At 45.5% G+C, this 24,629-nt stretch overlaps 1 protein-coding gene across 2 annotated transcripts; it reads left to right on the top strand.

Moving 5' to 3' along the window:
- Window positions 1-2,650: 2,650 nt before the first annotated feature.
- Window positions 2,651-18,422, top strand: pitpnc1b (phosphatidylinositol transfer protein cytoplasmic 1b). 2 transcript variants are annotated; one of them, XM_042308246.1, is made up of 11 exons: window positions 2,653-3,043; window positions 10,088-10,236; window positions 11,135-11,223; window positions 11,479-11,486; window positions 11,741-11,812; window positions 14,709-14,801; window positions 15,179-15,334; window positions 15,562-15,625; window positions 16,051-16,140; window positions 17,634-17,810; window positions 17,858-18,422. In XM_042308246.1, the coding sequence occupies exons 1-10, from the start codon at window positions 2,996-2,998 to the stop codon at window positions 17,780-17,782; spliced, it is 918 nt and encodes a 305-aa protein (XP_042164180.1). In that variant the 5' UTR covers window positions 2,653-2,995; the 3' UTR covers window positions 17,783-17,810; window positions 17,858-18,422. The 2 variants fall into 2 exon arrangements, with proteins under 2 accessions (XP_042164182.1, XP_042164180.1); XM_042308248.1 differs by having other exon boundaries at window positions 2,651-3,043; window positions 17,637-18,422.
- Window positions 18,423-24,629: the final 6,207 nt, after the last annotated feature.

Raw genomic sequence — 24,629 nt, 5'->3', positions numbered from 1 at the left:
CGTAATGTGGTTGTTATCAGCTGTGTACAGGCAACTGTCTCGTGAGCTCTGAGCAGCAGCCAAACGGAGCAATTGCTATGGCTACTCACACGCAGAGCGGGGACAGACAGACGAGCATCTAAACATTTGACAGGACAAGATGAACACTCCCATGTCAACCTGCATAAAGAGTAAGGTTTAGGGGTGCATTTTGGGATTGGCCCTGGATTGTACAATGTGCACACATGATACATGTTGAGTGTGTGATATGGGGGGTTAGAGACAGAGAGAATGGAAAACCGTGTTGATCTGAGCCTTGCTGTTGAAAAACCTCATTAGTGTTCGGCTAGCACAGTTCCAACCTGCCCAACTTCACTCCTTGACTTTGAGCCTACACGCCCAATCTCAATGTGACCCACCAGATCCAGGAACTTAAACCCCACTAGGAGAAAAAAAAGCTTGAAAACCCCTTTAGATTTTTGCCAAACATTTTGATTTAAAAAAACTGAGCGTAACTAATTTTTTTATTTAGTTTTAGTTTCCATTTACAAAAGTTTTTTCATGATTAGTTTTTATTTTAGTTTCAGTTTACTATAATAACCTTGCATCACAAACACACAAGATACACACGAATAATAATGATTAAATGCTATGCCAAAACAGTGTATCATTTAACTTCACTGATCTGAGAGGGTTTGATGGCTGAAACCTGTCTTTTCACCGACCTGGTGAATCCCTCTATCGGTGAAAGATGAGGGAAAGGAGATGAGATGACGGTTTGGAAAGAACTGGGATGCAGAAACAGTAATTGTGACATTGGCTGAATCAATCAATCATTGATCAATAATTGAATTAACGCACGAGTCATCCAACAGTCTCAAATCATTGGAACACAAAGTTTGGAGACAAAAATCCCTGCTGACCAATTAATAATGAATTCAGTAACTTAATCAACCGGTAAACCTTTCCCTCAGTCAGTCAGCCATCATTTTCTAAATGATCTCTATTTTAAGTTGCCACTGCTCTGGCCTTCTCTGGAGGAGCTCATATGTATAGATCTGTAAGGAAGGGAGAGATAAATCAACTTTGATCTGGTATAAGCAAGATGGAGAAAACCCAATCCAGTGAGAGGACATGGTGAAGCTATTACCACACTGCTTATCCAATCATTTCAGATCTATGGAGTACTCATAGATACGGGTTAGGGGTCAATGTGGGATAAAACTATTCAAACAGGATCAAAAACCCTATGACCCTGTTCCTGGAGAGCTACCCTCTTGTGGGTTTTTGATTCAACCCCAGTTGTAACTAACCTGATTCAGCTTAACAACCAGCTAATTATTAGAATCAGGTGCTCTAGATTAGGGTTGGTGTGAATATCTACAGGACGGTAGCTGTCCAGGAACAGGGCTGGAGAGCCCTGCTCTATAGAGACCTTAGGGAAGGGATATCCATCTCTTACCCAACGAAGTCCGGAGCCTGCTGGTTTCTACCTGATAATTAATTAGACACACCTGGTGTCCCAGGTCTTAATCAGTCCCTGATTGGAGGGGAACAATTAAAACGTGAAAAAGCAATGGCACTGGCTTCGAGGTCAAGAGTTGAGTTTGAGAGGCTTATGGGATTCTATAGCTCAGACCCAGTATAACAGGGGTGTCAAACTCATTCCATGGAGGGCTGAGTGTTTGCAGGTTTTTGGTTTTATCACCTTACTAATCAGTGCCTTAAGTCATCAAGTACAAGGGAGGAGTGAAATCCCGCATACACTTGGCCCACCGTAGAATGAGTTTGACACATGTGCAGTATAGCTTCACCCCTGTGTTATGACCCATATAAACGCAAGCATCTGTTCCTCCTTTGTCACGTTTGATAGTGGGGCAACAATACAACTCAAGCTTGGCATTCATCATGACCACCACCAATGTTGTTCACTTCTCTTCCAGGGAAGCAAACCCAGTACTCAAGGACACACACAGGCAATAGATACAATTATGACTGCTCACATCTCTGTACTCATTGACTAAACATGGATTCAATTCAACTCAGTTCAAGGTCATGGTAATACAATATAAACGCTGGGGCTGTGCTTAATAGAAGCACTCATGGCTCTCTGCTAATATTTAATCCAACACACCACTTGACTACTGCTCAGTGCTAGCCATTCATATCAGCTGAGAGCTGTCAAAACGTTGGCTGTGTGTGTGTGAGAGAGAGCAGAAACAGGTACGTAGGTAAAGTAAGGTGGGCGTGAGAAGATGGGGAGGGAGAGAAGGCGGGAGTGAAGGAATTTGTGAGGAACTGAAAGCAGGGGAGGGAGGCGACGGGGAGAGGGAGGAGTGCCGAGCAGAGAGCGAGGTTACACGTGAGAGCAGTCCAGAGAACGAAAGTAAGAGAGACAGAGGAGAGAGAGAGAATAGCAGGACAGGTACGATAGTGTGGATTATGGAGTTGAGAAGGTTTCAGTCTTAGTTCACAAGTTAATTATCTGTTGCTCACTGGAGGAGAACAAAGAAAGAGTAAACAATAAGGGCAACGGAGAAAGAGAGAGGCAGAGGGGAAAACCAGGTATAGAGAGAGGGAGGGAGATAGGGAGAGGGGGGAACAAGGGATAGAGAGAGGGCGGGAGATAGGGAGAGGGGGAACAAGGGATAGAGAGAGGGCGGGAGATAGGGAGAGGGGGAACAAGGGATAGAGAGAAAGGGAAGGACAACAGTTGAATGTTGACAGAGGGAGTGAGGATATTAACCGGGAGATTAACAAAAAGGAGGAGAGAGAGAGAGAGAGAGAGAGAGAGAGAGAGAGAGGGGGGGAAAAGAGAAAGTGTAGAGAAACTAATAGATTCACATTGACAGAGTGGACTGGACTTGAATGAAGCACTGACATCAGCAAAATAAAGGGAGAGGAAGGAGGTCACTGCAGTAGGTGCTGTGCACTATAGTTCTTTAAGCACGCTTACTATGCAACAGGAGAGTTAGGACACGCAAAGACAGACAGACGTTCACTACACGATTGAACCATGTTGATGAAGGAGTATAGAATATGCATGCCACTAACTGTGGAAGAGGTAAGTGTGTTTGAATGTGAACATGTATGTGTGTTGGGGGTCTGTGTGTTTGTGGCTGGGGGGGTCTCTGTGTGCTTGTGTGATTGAATGTATGTATACTGTAGACCACTGTTGTAAAAATAAGGTGATAGCTTTTAATTTAAAATGTTAAAGTTGCTAGCATACAGATGTAGAATATTCATATGATCGCCCTGTTGCAGGACAGCTTGTCGTGGATTTAAGGGTTTAATTTACGATAAATGTATCACCCCGACAAACAATATCCATTCATTATAATCCATATAATAATTTAGATTTTTTAGATTGCACAGGCATCCTGTAGTTGAGTAGTGTTGTTCATGTGGCTGGCACTCTGTATGGTTCTGCATGTACCTAACCTCAGCTGTTTCTCTCTCGCTCTCTCTCTCTCTCTTTCGCTTTATTTATTATGATTATTTTTTACCACAAACTGGTTGGACTGGTTGAGGCTTACAAACGTCAACGAAGGCATTTGGCCTGGAGGTTAAAAACAAAGGACAGATTCTGCCAGGGAGTAAGAAGTGGTGGGTGGAAAAGGGTTTAGGGGGAAGGTGCTCTAGAGTGCCCTCAAAGGGAAGGTCCTCATTCACTCCAACCACCAGAACAAAGCATTTCTCCCTGTCACAGTGTTTAAGTCTGAGCTATCTGTCTGGAACAGTGTCATGTAGTTGGTTATTATTACAACATGCCGTGCCGGAAACTTCCATTGATACTTCACTCTAAAACCAACTTTGGTCAGATGTTAGACCACTTCTGTGGTCTGGAAACATGTGACAAACGTTAGTGAACTTTAAGATTACTAATGTTTTAGTGTTTGTAGAAGCTTTAGCTAGAAGGATCACAGGGTTTTTATGGATCAATATGGGGCTTAGGTGGTGGGCCTGGCCAATGGTGCGGTGGCTGACCGAAAATGTTTGAGGCCTTCCTGTTGACCACCGTTTTAAAGTACATTTCCTGCAATTCTGCCATGAGGCTGAGAGAGAAATGTGCAGTTTAAAGATCAATTGCTGCCATTCTAAACATGTTGCCATGGCTTATGCTATGTGAATGACTCTCAAATTAGAACAAAGTCAATGGAGGCCCCATGCCATGACAAAAAAAAACTGAATGTATAATTTTTGGAGTTTTAGATTGTCCTGGACTTTCTATCTTTTATTTTGGTGACTTTTGGTCCTCAAAGATGATTGTATAAAAATATATAGGTCTGTTATCTTTTCTACATACTTTATATCTGGTTTGAGTCGTTGAGGTTTACACTGACAACGTCTTTCCATCCTTGTTGTTTTCTTTATTTATTTTATTATTATATCTTTTTTTACTGTTTGGACATATGCAGCCTGAAAAAACACTTCGGAGGCCCGCCCAAGACTTTTCTTTGCCAAAAAAAACCTGGATCAGTGTCTTGTGTGTATCTATCTGAAAATAGTCTCTGTAAAATCACACAGAAACAAATCCTAAGGTGAGATCCATTCCACGTGTGGAACTCTGACTCTCATGGTCTGATGGGGAAGCGCATTAAGATTCCTATGCAGCTTTAGTGGGATCAGCGTATAGTTCCACATTCAAACCATAGCACTGTTTATGCAATGTCTGCGCGCACACACACACACACACACACACACACACTTCTAATTCTGAGGGGAGTGTAGCTGGTTGTACTAGTAGGTTGGTGGATTAAGACACAGGTACGTGTGTTTCATTTTTAGTCAAAAGGTGGGGGACAAATTACGATGTTTTGTTTTTAGTCAAAGGGTGGGGCACATTCACATAATATAGTTGCTGTCTCACTGCACTGGATGTTTCAGTCATCATCAGTACAACACATTAACCACAAAACTGTCACAGGGGTCTGAAGTCAAAGAGAAACATAACGCTGTGTGGGTTTGTGTTGTTAGTCAAAGGGTGGGTGACACATTCACATAGAGTGGCCAGACCAGAGACATAGATACACATTCACATAGAGAATGGCCAGACCAGAGACATAAATACACACTCACATAGAGTGGCCAGACCAGAGACATAGATATCCATTCACATAGAGTGGCCAGACCAGAGACATAGATATCCATTCACATAGAGAATGGCCAGAACAGAGATATAGATATCCATTCACATAGAGAATGGCCAGACCAGAGACATAGATACACATTCACATAGAGTGGCCAGACCAGAGACATAGATACACATTCACATAGAGTGGCCAGACCAGAGACATAGATATCCATTCACATAGAGAATGGCCAGAACATAGATACACATTCACATAGAGTGGCCAGACCAGAGACATAGATACACATTCACATAGAGAATGGCCAGACCAGAGACATAAATACACACTCACATAGAGTGGCCAGACCAGAGACATAGATATCCATTCACATAGAGGGTGGCCAGACCAGAGACATAGATACACATTCACATAGAGAGTGGCCAGACCAGAGGCATAGATATCCATTCACATAGAGAGTGGCCAGACCAGAGACATAGATATCCATTCACATAGAGAGTGGCCAGACCAGAGACATATATATCCATTCACATAGAGAATGGCCAGAACAGAGACATAGATATCCATTCACATAGAGAATGACCAGACCAGAGACATAGATATCCATTCACATAGAGAGTGACCAGACCAGAGACATAGATATCCATTCACAGAGAGAGTGGCCAGACCAGAGACATAGAAATCCATTCACATAGAGAGTGGCCAGACCAGAGACATAGATATCCATTCACATAGAGAGTGGCCAGACCAGAGACATAGATACACATTCACATAGAGTGGCCAGACCAGAGACATAGATATCCATTCACATAGAGAATGGCCAGAACAGAGACATTGATAGACATTCACATAGAGAATGGCCAGAACAGAGACATTGATAGACATTCACATAGAGAATGGCCAGAACAGAGACATTGATAGACATTCACATAGGGAATGGCCAGAACAGAGACATTGATAGACATTCACATAGAGAATGGCCAGAACAGAGACATAGATATCCATTCACATAGAGAATGGCCAGAACAGAGACATAGATATCCATTCACATAGAGAATGGCCAGAACAGAGACATAGATATCCATTCACATAGAGAATGGCCAGAACAGAGACATAGATATCCATTCACATAGAGAATGGCCAGAACAGAGACATTGATAGACATTCACATAGAGAATGGCCAGAACAGAGACATAGATATCCATTCACATAGAGAATGGCCAGACCAGAGACATAGAAATCCATTCACATAGAGAGTGGCCAGACCAGAGACATAGATATCCATTCACATAGAGAGTGGCCAGACCAGAGACATAGATACACATTCACATAGAGTGGCCAGACCAGAGACATAGATATCCATTCACATAGAGAATGGCCAGAACAGAGACATTGATAGACATTCACATAGAGAATGGCCAGAACAGAGACATTGATAGACATTCACATAGAGAATGGCCAGAACAGAGACATAGATATCCATTCACATAGAGAATGGCCAGAACAGAGACATTGATAGACATTCACATAGAGAATGGCCAGAACAGAGACATTGATAGACATTCACATAGAGAATGGCCAGAACAGAGACATTGATAGACATTCACATAGGGAATGGCCAGAACAGAGACATTGATAGACATTCACATAGAGAATGGCCAGAACAGAGACATAGATATCCATTCACATAGAGAATGGCCAGAACAGAGACATAGATATCCATTCACATAGAGAATGGCCAGAACAGAGACATAGATATCCATTCACATAGAGAATGGCCAGAACAGAGACATAGATATCCATTCACATAGAGAATGGCCAGAACAGAGACATTGATAGACATTCACATAGAGAATGGCCAGAACAGAGACATAGATATCCATTCACATAGAGAATGGCCAGAACAGAGACATTGATAGACATTCACATAGAGAATGGCCAGAACAGAGACATTGATATCCATTCACATAGAGAATGGCCAGAACAGAGACATTGATAGACATTCACATAGAGAATGGCCAGAACAGAGACATTGATAGACATTCACATAGAGAATGGCCAGAACAGAGACATTGATAGACATTCACATAGAGAATGGCCAGAACAGAGACATAGATATCCATTCACATAGAGAATGGCCAGAACAGAGACATTGATAGACATTCACATAGAGAATGGCCAGAACAGAGACATTGATAGACATTCACATAGAGAATGGCCAGAACAGAGACATTGATAGACATTCACATAGGGAATGGCCAGAACAGAGACATTGATAGACATTCACATAGAGAATGGCCAGAACAGAGACATTGATAGACATTCACATAGGGAATGGCCAGAACAGAGACATTGATAGACATTCACATAGAGAATGGCCAGAACAGAGACATTGATAGACATTCACATAGAGAATGGCCAGAACAGAGACATTGATAGACATTCACATAGAGAATGGCCAGAACAGAGACATTGATAGACATTCACATAGAGAATGGCCAGAACAGAGACATATATATCCATTCACATAGAGAATGGCCAGAACAGAGACATTGATAGACATTCACATAGAGAATGGCCAGAACAGTGACATTGATAGACATTCACATAGAGAATGGCCAGAACAGAGACATATATATCCATTCACATAGAGAATGGCCAGAACAGAGACATTGATAGACATTCACATAGAGAATGGCCAGAACAGAGACATAGATATCCATTCACATAGAGAATGGCCAGAACAGAGACATAGATATCCATTCACATAGAGAATGGCCAGAACAGAGACATTGATAGACATTCACATAGAGAATGGCCAGAACAGAGACATAGATATCCATTCACATAGAGAATGGCCAGAACAGAGACATTGATAGACATTCACATAGAGAATGGCCAGAACATAGACATATATATCCATTCACATAGAGAATGGCCAGAACAGAGACATTGATAGACATTCACATAGAGAATGGCCAGACCAGAGACATTGATAGACATTCACATAGAATGGCCAGAACAGAGACATTGATAGACATTCACATAGAGAATGGCCAGAACAGAGACATTGATAGACATTCACATAGAGAATGGCCAGAACAGAGACATTGATAGACATTCACAAATAGAATGGCCAGAACAGAGACATTGATAGACATTCACATAGAGAATGGCCAGAACAGAGACATTGATAGACATTCACATAGAGAATGGCCAGAACAGTGACATTGATAGACATTCACATAGAGAATGGCCAGAACAGAGACATAGATATCCATTCACATAGAGAATGGCCAGAACAGAGACATATATATCCATTCACATAGAGAATGGCCAGAACAGAGACATTGATAGAAATCCACATAGAGAATGGCCAGAACAGAGACATTGATAGACATTCACATAGAGAATGGCCAGAACAGAGTCATTGATAGACATTCACATAGAGAATGGCCAGAACAGAGACATTGATAGACATTCACATAGAGAATGGCCAGAACAGAGACATTGATAGACATTCACATAGAGAATGGCCAGAACAGAGACATTGATAGACATTCACATAGAGAATGGCCAGAACAGAGACATTGATAGACATTCACATAGAGAATGGCCAGAACAGAGACATTGATAGACATTCACATAGAGAATGGCCAGAACAGAGACATTGATAGACATTCACATAGAGAATGGCCAGAACAGAGACATTGATATCCATTCACATAGAGAATGGCCAGAACAGAGACATTGATAGACATTCACATAGGGAATGGCCAGAACAGAGACATTGATAGACATTCACATAGAGAATGGCCAGAACAGAGACATAGATATCCATTCACATAGAGAATGGCCAGAACAGAGTCATTGATAGACATTCACATAGAGAATGGCCAGAACAGAGACATTGATAGACATTCACATAGAGAATGGCCAGAACAGAGACATTGATAGACATTCACATAGAGAATGGCCAGAACAGAGACATTGATAGACATTCACATAGAGAATGGCCAGAACAGAGACATTGATAGACATTCACATAGAGAATGGCCAGAACAGAGACATTGATATCCATTCACATAGAGAATGGCCAGAACAGAGACATTGATAGACATTCGGTACTCCGTGATCTTAACATCTCTCTATAGGACAGGACTAGGTCAACACTGTCAATGAATGGTTCTGGGTTTCCCAACCCAAGTCTTATCACTGCCTTAAGGACTTGGGCAAGTAACAGCTAGATACTACTGGTCTAAGGTCAGAGTTCAGGTGGGGTTCCATGCTTCAACAAAGGAGGGGTGCCCGACAACAATTACAAAAATATTTTAAATACATTTTAAAATGTACATTTAACCTTTATTTAACCTGGCAAGTCAGTTATGAGAACAAATTGTTATTTACAATGAAGTCATACCCCGGCAAAACCCTGGATGAAGCTGGGACAATTGTGCGCCGCCCTATGGGACTCCCAATCATGGCCGGATGTACAGTAATGCAGCCTGGATTCGAACCAGGGACTGCAGTGTCGCCTCTTGCACTGAGATGCAGTGCCCTCGACCACTGTGCCACTCGGGAGCCCAAATAAAGGGCATACCAAGGAAAAACTTCCAAAATTACACATTTGATGCAGATCATTTGAGGCAGAACATTTGAGGCAGAACATTTGATGCAGCTCTCAACAAAAACGTCAGAAATGTATTTATTTGAGCTTTAATCCGTTCAGTATAAAGGGGACTGACGTTTCCACGTCAAGCTGATGGTCAGTGCACACACAGGAAGAAGGCAGCCTTTTCACTGATCTAAGGTTAGTTGTTCATTGTTTTCCTAATGGATAAGGTTAGGACTTTGGAGGAGGGTGAGCTGACCTTAGATATGTTCCTAAGAAAAGCTCACCGTGAGCAGTCCATAAAAGCGTCCGGTTTTATGATGAATTAACTGACTGCTCTACGATCTACATTAATTGGAAGAAGGATGTGGTATTAAGACAGGACTGTGTGAATTGTCTCCTCCAGTATAAGATTGGGCAGCTGTACATGATCAGTAAACACAGTAATGAGCAGAGCGGAGGAGGGGAGGGAGTGGAGGTGGTGAGGAACCAACCAGACACACATCCCCAACATGGCCTGGGACAGCTCACTGAGAAACGCATCTACCTCAACAGGTACCACACCCACATTAACACTGTACCTCAAATCAAACTTTGTCACATGCGCCGAATACAAGTGTAGACCTTACAGTGAAATGCTTACATACAAACCCTTAACCAACAGTGCAGTTCAACAAAGAGTTAAGAAAATATTTAATAATAAACTAAAGTTTAAAAATTTTAAAAAGTAACACAATAAAATAACAGTAACGAGGCTATATACAGGGGGTACCGGTACCGAGTCAATGTGCAGGGGTACAGGTTAGAGGTCATTTGTACATATAGGTGGGGGTGAAGTGACTATGCATAGATAATAAACAGCCAGTAGCAGCAGTGTACAAAACAAATGGAGGGGGGGTCAATGTAAATAGTCTGGTGGCCATTTGATACATTTTTCAGCAGTCTTATGGCTTGGGGGTCGAAGCTGTTAAGGAGACTTTTGATCCCAGATAGCTTGCTGTGCGGTAGCAGAGAAAACAGTCTATGACTTGAGTGACTGGAGTCTCGGACAATTTTTAGGACCTTCCTCTGACACCGCCTATTATATAGTTCCTGGATTGCAGGAAGCTTGGCTCCAGTGATGTACTGGGCTGTACGCACTACCCTCTGTAGCGCCTTACTGTTAGATGCCGAGAAGTTGCCATACCAGGCGGCGATGCAACCAGTCAGGCTCTTGATGGTGCAGCTATACCTCACATACACATACACATACATACACACACACACACACTGTACCTCACACACTCCTAGCACTGCTCAACTAAGAAATGATAGCAGCACACACACACACACACACACCTACTATCCCACACCCACCCCTATGGCCTAGCCCTAGATCATACCGCACACATACATCTACCTCAGCGACGATAACAGTACATTCCTCCCCTCTGTCTGTCTCTCTCTCTGACAGTAAACTGCCATCCTGGGTGAGTGTGTTTGTCCCCAGGGTCTTCTATGTGACAGAGAAGGCCTGGAACTTCTACCCTTACACCATCACAGGTCTGACAACACTATTCTATCCACCACATACACAGCCGTTTCACCTGCTACCAACCTGTTCTTCCTATAGGGTCAACATAGAATGTAGGAAGTGACTGTTTCCTTGTCTGCACTTAGATTTAAACACAATCTGCTTATCTAGACCCGATTTACTTTAAACATCTTTCGTTCCATATATTTAGAAATATGTGTGTGTGGTGTGTCACTAATGATGTTCCTCTCTATCTGTATGGAACTTCTGCGGTGGTGCTTCAGAGTACTCGGTAAGTATTCACACATCATTTGCATGAGGCATGCAGTAGAGCTCATCCCTCTCAAAATGTCTGTGTACATAACCTCATCTGTCTACTCCTCTCTCTGCCCTCCTTCCTTCTCTCCCCCTCCCTCCCCCCCTCTCCATCCCTCCTTTTCTCCCTCTCCCTCCTTCTCTCCCTCCTTCTCTCCCTCCTTCTCTCCCTCCTTCTCTCCCTCCTTCTCTCCCTCCTCTCCATTCACATCCATCCGTCATCTACTGTAGGTCTCCTTCCTTCCCAAGTTCAGCATCCGTATTGAGACCAGGTTTGAGAACAACAATGGTGACAACAATAATGTGAGTATGACTGAAGGAGAGAAAAGAGGGGGGGGTGAGAGACTGAAAGAAGGGTGGGAGAGGGAGAGAGAGAAGAGGGGGGTGAGAGACTGAAAGAAGGGTGGGAGAAGGAGAGCGAGAAGAGGGGGTGAGAGACTGAAAGAAGGGTGGGAGAAGGAGAGCGAGAAGAGGGGGTGAGAGACTGAAAGAAGGGTGGGAGAGGGAGAGCAAGAAGAGGGGGTGAGACACTGAAAGAAGGGTGGGAGAGGGAGAGAGAGAAGAGGGGGTGAGAGACTGAAAGAAGGGTGGGAGAAGGAGAGAGAGAAGGGGGGTGAGAGACTGAAAGAAGGGTGGGAGAGGGAGAGAGAGAAGGGGGGTGAGAGACTGAAAGAAGGGTGGGAGAGGGAGAGAGAGAGAAGGGGGGTAAGAGACTGAAAGAAGGGTGGGAGAGGGAGAGAGAGAAGGGGGCTGAGAGACTGAAAGAAGGGTGGGAGAGTTAGAGAGAGAAGAGGGGGTGAGAGAATGAAAGAAGGTTGGGAGAAGGAGAGAGAGACTGAAAGAAGGGTGGGAGAGGAAGAGAGAGAGAAGGGGGTGAGAGACTGAAAGAAGGGTGGGAGAGGGAGAGAGAAGGGGGTGAGAGACTGAAAGAAGGGTGGGAGAGTTAGAGAGAGAAGGGGTGAGAGACTGAAAGAAGGGTGGGAGAGGGAGAGAGAGAAGGGGTTGAGAGACTGAAAGAAGGGTGGGAGAGAGAGAAGGGGGTGAGAGACTGAAAGAAGGGTGGGAGAGGGGAGAGAGAGAGAAGAAGGGGTGAGAGACTGAAAGAAGGGTGGGAGAGGGAGAGAGAGAAGGGGGTGAGAGACTGAAAGAAGTGTGGGAGAGGGAGAGAGAAGAATGGGTGAGAGACTGAAAGAAGGGTGGGAGAGGGAGAGAGAGAAGGGGGATGAGAGACTGAAAGAAGGGTGGGAGAGGGAGAGAGAGAAGAGGGGGGGTGAGAGACTGAAGGAAGGGAGGGAGAGGGAGGGAGAGAAATTGCAATATTCTCTGCAGTGTAAGGAGAATGCTCATCAAATTGATGTGGCCATTATAAGGAAAACAAGCAAAGGCCAGAATGCAATAGCGTCAGATGTATTAGCCATCCACTGTGTTTGTGTGAGAGGGAGAAAGAAGGGTACATGCTTGTATTACAGGCTTGTTTCACCACCTTTTCTGGCCTTGTCACGGAATTTTGACACACAAACACAATTCTGAGCTGGTTTGTCCCTACAGCGTGCCCCTGTCATTTTGGCATAGAAACCTGGGAACAAGACTGAACTCATCTGGCTGTTGGCTGTTAGTGTGTGTATCCAGAAATGTGGCGAAGCTTGTTTCAACCTTCTCCCAGCTACAGGTTACATGTGTTCATTTTAGCAGAAATGCACGCGCGCACACACACATTAATGCACACATACCACACCGATACACACACCTCTATTACAACACACAATAGAGGACATCTAAAAAGCACAACCAAAACAGAGGAATATCAGCAGGTTTAAAGGATGAGGTAAAACAATGCTTTTTGACATGGAAAAATGGGAACTATGACAAGTGTCAACAGTCAGACAGTCAGACAGTCAGACAGATGGACAATACATACCTTATATGAGAGAACAGGTTCTTAAACACAAGACACACAGGGCATAATAGGATCTGAAACACAGCTGATTATCTGGCTGTGGGTTTGTCTCTCTTCTCTTTGTTAATTACCAGCAGAGGAATGAACATCTTCAAAAGAGACATTACTCTCTCTTTCGCTTTCTGTCAGGACAAGGGGACAGAACAGAAACAACTCTTTCTTTGATAAGTGTCTCATTCTCTCTCCTCTTTCACCCCCACTCGTCCATCCTCGCCTGCTCCCTCTCTGCTTCTCTCTCTCTTTCTCTGTGATTTAGTGTGCTCCCTCTCTCGATCTCCCTTACCCCTTCTCTCTCCCTCTCTCTGTCTGTCTGTCTGTGTGTGGTGTTTTGCTGTAGTGTAATGATTTGCTCAAAGCCTGAGGGTGGAGTATTATGATGGGTGATACGTTGTGTGACCTCACTGTTACATCTACTAGGCCCTGGCTCCAGTGTGTGTGTGTGTCAGTCTATTTCCTCATCTACTAGGCCCTGGCTCCAGTGTGTGTGTGTGTCAGTCTATTTCCTCATCTACTAGGCCCTGGCTCCAGTGTGTGTGTGTGTCAGTCTATTTCCTCATCTACTAGGCCCTGGCTCCAGTGTGTGTGTGTGTCAGTCTATTTCCTCATCTACTAGGCCCTGGCTCCAGTGTGTGTGTGTCAGTCTATTTCCTCATCTACTAGGCCCTGGCTCCAGTGTGTGTGTCAGTCTATTTCCTCATCTACTAGGCCCTGGCTCCAGTGTGTGTGTGTCAGTCTATTTCCTCATCTACTAGGCCCTGGCTCCAGTGTGTGTGTGTCAGTCTATTTCCTCATCTACTAGGCCCTGGCTCCAGTGTGTGTGTCAGTCTATTTCCTCATCTACTAGGCCCTGGCTCCAGTGTGTGTGTGTCAGTCTATTTCCTCATCTACTAGGCCCTGGCTCCAGTGTGTGTGTCAGTCTATTTCCTCATCTACTAGGCCCTGGCTCCAGTGTGTGTGTGTGTCAGTCTATTTCCTCATCTACTAGGCCCTGGCTCCAGTGTGTGTGTGTGTCAGTCTATTTCCTCATCTACTAGGCCCTGGCTCCAGTGTGTGTGTGTCAGTCTATTTCCTCATCTACTAGGCCCTGGCTCCAGTGTGTGTGTGTCAGTCTATTTCCTCATCTACTAGGCCCTGGCTCCAGTGTGTGTGTGTCAGTCTATTTCCTCATCTACTAGGCCCTGGCTCCAGTGTGTGTGTGTGTCAGTCTATTTCTGAGTGACCTCCCCCTCTGCTCGGTTGCAGGTATTTGGAGACAGGCCCACCCCTGCAGAGAGCGTGAGCCACCTGGATATCCTCATTGACCCCATCCCTGACAAACACTACAAGGAGACAGAGGTACTAGCGTGTACACACACATTTCCTCCTCCTGACTTCCGCAGTTCCAGTAACTTCAGAAACAAAGGTCAATCAGCAAGACACATAGTTGAAAACACACACACACTCACTATCTCATGCAGAGACAGAGGAAGACGCACTGTAGATAAACAAAATAGCACAAACATAAATACAGAGGCACTTGTACAATCTGTGCATCTTGGGCCCCAGATGCCTATCATGTTGAATCATTCATAGATTATATGTGAGGTATTGAGCAACAGCCTGCTCACACAGGCCTGCACACACACACACACTCCCACACCCACACACCTCCCCCTCTACACACCGGCCAGGGATTTAGCTGTCAGCAGGTAATGTGTACTTTGTCTCTGTAGGACCTGAGTAGCTGGGTGTCTGAGAAGACGGGCCGAGGCCCCCTGGTGGAAGGATGGCGTAAGGACAGCATCCCCATCATGTGCTCCTATAAGAGGGTGCAGTGCAGTTTCGAAGTCTATGGCTTCCAGGGCAAGACTGAGGACTTCATACACAGGGTGAGAGGAAACTACATTTAACTACATTTACCATCATGCATCAGGTGAGAACCTGATAAAGACCTAAGGGTCAAAATGTTGTTTAAGGAAACACATTTGACAGCATAGCTTGCATGTGGGGATCTTTTCTTTTGGCTCAACATATACACTGATCTCCAGCAGCACCTGCTGAAAGCCTTTGGGTGTGTTTCTTTGACGTAAGAAATGTATTTTCTCTGATCTGACAGAACATCCAGGACATCCTACTGGTGGGGCACAGACAGGCTGTGGCCTGGACAGACGAATGGCACGGTCAGTAGAGGACATGGTTATAATGCCTTATAACATATAGCACATGATTATAATAGGACATAGTTGTAATGCTTCATGTTATAATGCATCATAAAGTATAGGACACGATTATAATAGGGTATGGTTATAATGCTTCATGTTATAATGCATCATAAAGTATAGGACATGATTATAATAGGGCATGGTTATAATGCTTTATAACATATAGAACATTATTATAATAATAGGACATGGTTATAATGCATTATACTACGTTGTAATTAATGCATTTCAATGTGCTGTTGACTGTTGTTGTATTTTTTTGTTCGGACATGCTTATAATGCATTATGATGTACATGTTACATGTTATAATGCATTATGATACACACGTTACATAGATATAATGATGTATTATAAACTCATCCGTCTGTGCTTTTCCCTACAGGGATGAGTTTGGAGGATGTGCGAGAGTATGAGCGACAGATACAGGAACAGACCAACAGCAAACTCAAATCAACCCAGAACAACAACACAGGTAATTATTAGAGCTGGGAACATAAACAGAAAATGACTTATCCAAGGCATTTTGCTGATATCATTCATTATGATAAGTACTCTAGAAAAATGTGAAGTTTGCAAATATGGGTGATTGTTAATTGGATAATTGATGTCTTCAACCACAACTAGTATTTTAAAGGATAATAATAAAAACTGTGCAGTTCACATTAATGTTAGAAACTTATCGTTCTATTTATCATTATCGTATCTGTACAGGCAATTTATCGCTATGGGCTTTGTGTCCATATCACCCAGCTGTAGTAACTACTAGTCTACTACTGTACTATTCTATATCGTATTTTAATAGAGTAGAGGGAGGAGAAAAAGAGGGGGGGAGAAGGTAAAGTGGAGAAAAAGGAGAGAGTGATAGAAGGAAGAATGGGTGGATGGAAGAGGGGGAGAAGAGGAAGAGGAGAGAGTGATAGAAGGAAGAATGGGTGGATGGAAGAGGGGGAGAAGAGAGCATAGGGGAACATGGAGAAAGTGGGTGAGAAGGGGAAGGAGAAAGTGGGTGAGAAGGGGGGTGAGAAGGGGAGGGAGGAAAGTGCAAGGATGGGTGAAAAGTGAGAGAGGGGAAGAAGGGAAGAGCGTGGAGAAAGACAGAAAGATCATTGATCAGAGGAGAGTGAGCCCAACAGGTAGAGACATTGTCTGGAGACTCAAACTGAATTCCCCCGCTGCTCTATGTTAGCTACATACTTCAGTCTGAGACTGCAATCATTGAAATTAGTTTGTGGTGATGTCTAAATGAGGCATGTTTCACAAAACAGCCCTCATTACAAGTAATCAGCGATTGGATAGTCTCTAACCAATCAGAGTATCAAAGCCAATGACGATTTTTCTAAACGCTGATTTACCCACCTGTGCTCTGGCCCAACCCATTGGTTTCTGGGACCAATCAGAACTGTTTGCGCTCTAGAAATTGTTGGGTAGGTACTCAGATCCAGACTCATTGCAGAGAAGAAACTAATGTCCGTGGGCCTGGCATATCATTTGGCTGGAACAAGGAGTTTGGTTAGCTATTGCAGCACTCACTGCATATGTCAGCCCTAGTGGGTGGGTGGGTGGGTGGGGGGTGGGGGGTCACTCTGCCCCCTGCTGGTGAGTCATGAGAAGTTTGGCCGGCTGTTGCAGCTGAATGATATCAGAGGCAGCAGCCACAGTATGGCCTGTGGTATGCGAGACAGGAGGCTGAAATGGATTTGCTCACTCTCTCTGCTGCAACTCGCTGCGCTGTCCTGACCACCTACAGGCCAGAACATGCTACTGCAGGCGCCTAGCAGATTTGACACAAAATCATTTCATGCCATTCATCTCTTTTCGAAAACAAAAGGTGTATTCGAAATGTTATTATGGGTCTGTGAACTGTGAAGAAATGTGTATTTGAATAATTTAACCCCTCAACTCCTCCCTTCCCCCTTCGTTCCCTTCATTCCCTTTATTCCCCCTGCCTCTCTTTCTCATCTGCAGCAGCCCCTCGTCCGGCATACTCGCGCTCTATGTCCGTCACAGATGAGCGCTCTCTGAAGAAGATGGGAGTGAAGACTATGGCCATGTCAGACCCCTCCACCTCCACACTGCCTCATAGCACTGTCCGCCTTAACTCCACCCCCGAGTAACACACACACGTTCATACTGATGCATCAGTTCCTGCCTGCTTAAACCCCTCTGTGACAGTAACTACACTGCATCAGTTCCTGCCTGCTTAAACCCCTCTGTGACAGTAACTACACTGCATCAGTTCCTGCCTGCTTAAACCCCTCTGTGACAGTAACTACACTGCATCAGTTCCTGCCTGCTTAAACCCCTCTGTGACAGTAACTACACTGCATCAGTTCCTGCCTGCTTAAACCCCTCTGTGACAGTAACTACACTGCAGCAGTTCCTGCCTGCTTAAACCCCTCTGTGACAGTAACTACACTGCAGCAGTTCCTGCCTGCTTAAACCCCTCTGTGACAGTAACTACACTGCAGCAGTTCCTTTTTGTTTTACAGCCATCCACCACAGACACATTTAACCAGTAAAGCTACACTGTCCACAGAAGCAGCACTTAGACCACTCAGGTCCTACCCCTTTCTCCAGCTGTAACTATATAACCCAACCCCCTGTCCTACCCCTTTCTCCAGCTGTAACTATATAACCCAACCCCCTGTCCTACCCCTTTCTCCAGCTGTAACTATATAACCCAACCCCCTGTCCTACCCCTTTCTCCAGCTGTAACTATATAACCCAACCCCCTGTCCTACCCCTTTCTCCAGCTGTAACTATATAACCCAACCCCTTGTCCTACCCCTTTCTCCAGCTGTAACTATATAACCCAACCCCTGTCCTACCCCTTTCTCCAGCTGTAACTATATAACCCAACCCCTGCCCTACCCCTTTCTCCAGCTGTAACTATATAACCCAACCCCTGTCCTACCCCTTTCTCCAGCTGTAACTATATAACCCAATCCCCCTGTCCTACCCCTTTCTCCAGCTGTAACTATATAACCCAACCCCTGTCCTACCCCTTTCTCCAGCTGTAACTATATAACCCAACCCCTGCCCTACCCCTTTCTCCAGCTGTAACTATATAACCCAACCCCTGTCCTACCCCTTTCTCCAGCTGTAACTATATAACCCAACCCCTGTCCTACCCCTTTCTCCAGCTGTAACTATATAACCCAACCCCTGTCCTACCCCTTTCTCCAGCTGTAACTATATAACCCAACCCCTGTCCTACCCCTTTCTCCAGCTGTAACTATATAACCCAACCCCTGTCCTACCCCTTTCTCCAGCTGTAACTATATAACCCAACCCCTGCCCTACCCCTTTCTCCAGCTGTAACTATATAACCCAACCCCTGTCCTACCCCTTTCTCCAGCTGTAACTATATAACCCAACCCCTGTCCTACCCCTTTCTCCAGCTGTAACTATATAACCCAACCCCTGTCCTACCCCTTTCTCCAGCTGTAACTATATAACCCAACCCCCTGTCCTACCCCTTTCTCCAGCTGAAACTATATAACCCAACCCCTGTCCTACCCCTTTCTCCAGCTGAAACTATATAACCCAACCCCTGTCCTACCCCTTTCTCCAGCTGAAACTATATAACCCAACCCCTGTCCTACCCCTTTCTCCAGCTGTAACTATATAACCCAACCCCTGTCCTACCCCTTTCTCCAGCTGTAACTATATAACCCAACCCCCTGTCCTACCCCTTTCTCCAGCTGTAACTATATAACCCAACCCCCTGTCCTACCCCTTTCTCCAGCTGAAACTATATAACCCAACCCCCTGTCCTACCCCTTTCTCCAGCTGTAACTATATAACCCAACCCCTGTCCTACCCCTTTCTCCAGCTGTAACTATATAACCCAACCCCTGTCCTACCCCTTTCTCCAGCTGTAACTATATAACCCAACCCCTGTCCTACCCCTTTCTCCAGCTGTAACTATATAACCCAACCCCCTGTCCTACCCCTTTCTCCAGCTGTAACTATATAACCCAACCCCCTGTCCTACCCCTTTCTCCAGCTGTAACTGAGTTTGCATCCCAATATTACACTTTATATACATCAAAGTAGACTGAAATATTACAAAACTGTTTGACATAGAAACACCGAATTTTCATCATGTAAAAAAACAATGAAATGATGAAGAACATTCCACCCATGTGGCCTCTGGGTAATTTGACTGCAGGAAAGGGCTACTAGAGTGGATATAGTGGTAGGGGTCAACCCCCCGGTGTATCGAGGCGCTGCAGCAAATGGTTGAAACAGGGCTAACCTTCACTGATGAGTCAATAGGATGGCTGTAAACATGATTAACTTCTGATCTATGGTAATGGCTGCAACATGACCTCTGTACAGGCACATGATTAACTTCTGATCTATGGTAATGGCTGCAACATGACCTCTGTACAGGCTGGGGAATAATCTGACATACAGGATGAATATCATTTATAACTAGGTTTATATTGACACATTATACATATACTGTATATTTGGCTGTTTAGTCTATTGTAATGGAAGTCCATTGTCAGCTATGTACCTCTTGTATGAATGAATAAAAGCCTTTATCTCCTGTATATCTTAAGATCATTAGTCATGATAAAGTGACTGCAGGAGATAAGTGAAACAATAGAGCAACAGAGCTTATTATTCTAGACCATGTTAACCTTGTTACCCTGCTAGTGAGAGAGTAATAGTTCACAACTAGTTGACAGGTAATGTGATGTAGGGCTTACTCAGTGCACTGCGTAGGGCTTACTCAGTGCACTGCGTAGGGCTTACTCAGTGCACTGCGTAGGGCTTACTCAGTGCCCTGCGTTGGGCTTACTCAGTACACTGTGTAGGGCTTACTCAGTACACTGCGTAGGGCTTACTCAGTACACTGCGTAGGGCTTACTCAGTACACTGCGTAGGGCTTACTCAGTACACTGCGTAGGGCTTACTCAGTACACTGCGTAGGGCTTACTCAGTGCACTGCGTTGGGCTTACTCAGTACACTGCGTAGGGCTTACTCAGTGCACTGCGTTGGGCTTACTCAGTACACTGCGTAGGGCTTACTCAGTACACTGCGTTGGGCTTACTCAGTGCACTGCGTTGGGCTTACTCAGTGCACTGCGTAGGGCTTACTCAGTACACTGCGTAGGGCTTACTCAGTACACTGCGTAGGGCTTACTCAGTACACTGCGTAGGGCTTACTCAGTACAATGCGTAGGGCTTACTCAGTACACTGCATTGGGCTTACTCAGTACACTGCGTTGGGCTTACTCAGTGCACTGCGTTGGGCTTACTCAGTACACTGCGTAGGGCTTACTCAGTGCAATGCGTTGGGCTTACTCAGTGCACTGCGTAGGGCTTACTCAGTACACTGCGTAGGGCTTACTCAGTACACTGCGTAGGGCTTACTCAGTACACTGCGTAGGGCTTACTCAGTACATTGCGTAGGGCTTACTCAGTACACTGCGTAGGGCTTACTCAGTACACTGCGTAGGGCTTACTCAGTGCCCTGCGTAGGGCTTACTCAGTACACTGCGTAGGGCTTACTCAGTACACTGCGTAGGGCTTACTCAGTGCACTGCGTAGGGCTTACTCAGTACACTGCGTAGGGCTTACTCAGTACACTGCGTAGGGCTTACTCAGTACAATGCGTAGGGCTTACTCAGTACACTGCGTAGGGCTTACTCAGTGCACTGCGTAGGGCTTACTCAGTACACTGCGTAGGGCTTACTCAGTACACTGCGTAGGGCTTACTCTGTGCCCTGCGTAGGGCTTACTCTGTGCCCTGCGTAGGGCTTACTCTGTGCCCTGCGTAGGGCTTACTCTGTGCCCTGCGTAGGACTTACTCAGTACTCTGCGTAGGGCTTACTCGGTACTCTGCGTAGGGCTTACTCAGTACTCTGCGTAGGGCTTACTCAGTACTCTGCGTAGGGCTTACTCAGTACTCTGCGTAGGGCTTACTCGGTGCCCTGTGTAGGGCTTACTCAGTGCCCTGTGTAGGGCTTACTCAGTACAATGCGTAGGGCTTACTCAGTACTCTGCGTAGGGCTTACTCGGTGCCCTGTGTAGGGCTTACTCAGTGCCCTGTGTAGGGCTTACTCAGTACACTGCGTAGGGCTTACTCAGTACAATGCGTAGGGCTTACTCAGTACACTGCGTAGGGCTTACTCAGTACACTGCGTAGGGCTTACTCAGTACACTGCGTAGGGCTTACTCAGTACACTGCGGAGGGCTTACTCAGTACACTGTGTGACAGGAGGTTTGATAAATTAGACTGTTGAGAGGGTGTTTGAGCCTGTCATGAGGGAATGTGAAGTACAACAGATGACTAGTTGAGACAATGGGACAATACAGTAGGGGAAGGAGAGATGGAGAGATAAAGGAGAGGGGGGAGAAAGAAAGAAGCAGACACAGACAGAAGTGTTGACACGTGCTGCAGTGGGACCTGAAGACTGTAGGCTATACTATAAGAACATTCTCTCTCTTCCTCTCTCGCTCTCTCTTCCGCTCTCTCTCCCCTTTTGCTTTACTACCCCTTTTGCTGCCTCCCTCTGTTCCTGCACTCCTTTCCTCAGGAGGGCCTCCCTCTGTTCCTGCACTCCTTTCCTCAGGAGGGCCTCCCTCTGTTCCTGCAGTCCTTTCCTCAGGAGGGCCTCCCTCTGTTCCTGCACTCCTTTCCTCAGGAGGGCCTCCCTCTGTTCCTGCACTCCTTTCCTCAGGAGGGCCTCTCTCTGTTCCTGCACTCCTTTCCTCAGGAGGGCCTCTCTCTGTTCCTGCACTCCTTTCCTCAGGAGGGCCTCTCTCTGTTCCTGCACTCCTTTCCTCAGGAGCGCCTCTCTCTGTTCCTGCACTCCTTTCCTCAGGAGGGCCTCCCTCTGTTCCTGCACTCTTTTCCTCAGGAGGGCCTCCCTCTGTTCCTGCACTCCTTTCCTCAGGAGGGCCTCCCTCTGTTCCTGCACTCCTTTCCTCAGGAGAGTAGATCTTCTGTGGAGAGGCCGTGTTCATTATATAGAAATGTTCCCCTGGTAGATGCTTATAGATCCTGACCATGTAGTGCTGAATCGTACTGTTACTGTTCTGTTTTACTGCTGTGTTGAGAGAGAGATTGAAGAGAGATTAAAAACGGAAGAGAAAAAGACTGACATCCTCCACTTCATCTCTACCTCTTTGGCCTAAACCCCACTGATGTACCAGCTTTACTGAACATATCGATAGACACCGCTCTGTAATGCAAACGCCCCATTCATGTCTACACACCAGGGTCACAACACTGATTCACGAAGGACTGTGTATGTGTGTGTGTGTGTGTAGGTGCGTGTGTGTGCGCTCGCCCATCAAATCAAATTTATTTATATAGCACTTCGTTCATCGGCTGATATCTCAAAGTGCTGTACAGAAACTCAGCCTAAAACCCCAAACAGCAAGCAATGCAGGTGTAGAAGCACGGTGGCTAGGAAAAACTCCATAGAAAGGCCAAAACCTAGGAACAAACCTAGAGGAACCAGACTATGAGGGGTGGCCAGTCCTCTTCTGGCTGTGCCGGGTGGAGATTATAACAGAACATGGCCAAGATGTTCAAATGTTCATAAATGACCAGCATGGTCAAATAATAATAATCACAGGCAGAACAGTTGAAACTGGAGCAGCAGCACAGCCAGGTGGACTGGGGACAGTGAGGAGTCATCATGCCAGGTAGTCCTGAGGCATGGTCCTAGGGCTCAGGTCCTCCGAGAGAAAGAAAGAAAGAGAGAATTAGAGAGACATACTTAAATTCACACAGGACACCGGATAAGACAGGAGAAGTACTCCAGATATAACAAACTGACCCTAGCCCCCCGACACATAAACTACTGCAGCATAAATACTGGAGGCTGACACAGGAGGGGTCAGGAGACACTGTGGCCCCATCTGATGATACCCCCGGACAGGGCCAATCAGGAAGGATATAACCCCACCCACTTTGCCAAAGCACAGCCCCCACACCACTAGAGGGATATCTTCAACCACCAACTTACCATCCTGAGACAAGGCTGAGTATAGCCCACAAAGATCTCAGCCACGGCACAACCCAAGGGGGGGGGGGGCACCAACCCAGACAGGAAGTTCCCATCAGTGACTCAACCCACTCAAGTGAAGCACCCCTCCTAGGGACGGTATCAAAGAGCACCAGTAAGCCAGTGACTCAGCCCCTGTAATAGGGTTAGAGGCATAGAATCCCAGTGGAAAGAGGGGAACCGGCCAGGCAGAGACAGCAAGGGTGGTTCGTTGCTCCAGAGCCTTTCCGTTCACCTTCACACTCCTGGGCCAGACTACAATCAATCATATGACCCACTGAAGAGATGAGTCTTCAGTAAAGACTTAAAGGTTGAGACCGAGTTTGCGTCTCTCACATGGGTAGGCAGACCATTCCATAAAAATGGAGCTCTATAGGAGAAAGCCCTGCCTCCAGCTGTTTGCTTGGAAATTCTAGGGACAGTTAGGAGGCCTGCGTCTTGTGACCATAGCGTACGTGTAGGTATGTACAGCAGGACCAAATCAGAGAGATAGGTAGGAGCAAGCCCATGTAATGCTTTGTAGGTGTGCAGTAAAACCTTGAAATCAGCCCTTGCCTTGACAGGAAGCCAGTGTAGGGAGGCTAGCACTGGAGTAATATGATCGAATGTTTTGGTTCTAGTCAAGATTCTAGCAGCCGTATTTAGCACTAACTAAAGTTTATTTAGTGCTTTATCCGGGTAGCCGGAAAGTAGAGCATTGCAGTAGTCTAACCTAGAAGTAACAAAAGCATGGATTAGTTTTTCTGCATAATTTTTGGACAGAACGTTTCTGATTTTTGCAATGTTACGTAGATGGAAAAAAGCTGTCCTTGAAACAGTCTTGATACGTTCCTCAAAAGAGAGATCAGGGTCCAGAGTAACGCCAAGGTCCTTCACAGTTTTATTTGAGACGACTGTACAACCATTGAGATTAATTGTCAGAATCAAC

The sequence above is a fragment of the Oncorhynchus tshawytscha genome, linkage group LG03, assembly GCF_018296145.1.
Source record: "Oncorhynchus tshawytscha isolate Ot180627B linkage group LG03, Otsh_v2.0, whole genome shotgun sequence".
Classification (NCBI taxonomy): Eukaryota; Metazoa; Chordata; class Actinopteri; order Salmoniformes; family Salmonidae; genus Oncorhynchus; species Oncorhynchus tshawytscha.
Note: the sequence above shows the minus strand (reverse complement) of the source record. Positions and strands in the feature narration are given on the sequence as shown.

Coding starts and splice junctions, on each gene's coding strand:
- pitpnc1b (XM_042308246.1), top strand. CDS start 2,996: ATGTTGATGAAGGAGTATAGAATATGCATGCCACTAACTGTGGAAGAG. Junction 11,813..14,708: donor ACAATGGTGACAACAATAAT/GTGAGTATGACT, acceptor GCTCGGTTGCAG/GTATTTGGAGACAGGCCCAC. Junction 16,141..17,633: donor AACCCAGAACAACAACACAG/GTAATTATTAGA, acceptor TCTCATCTGCAG/CAGCCCCTCGTCCGGCATAC.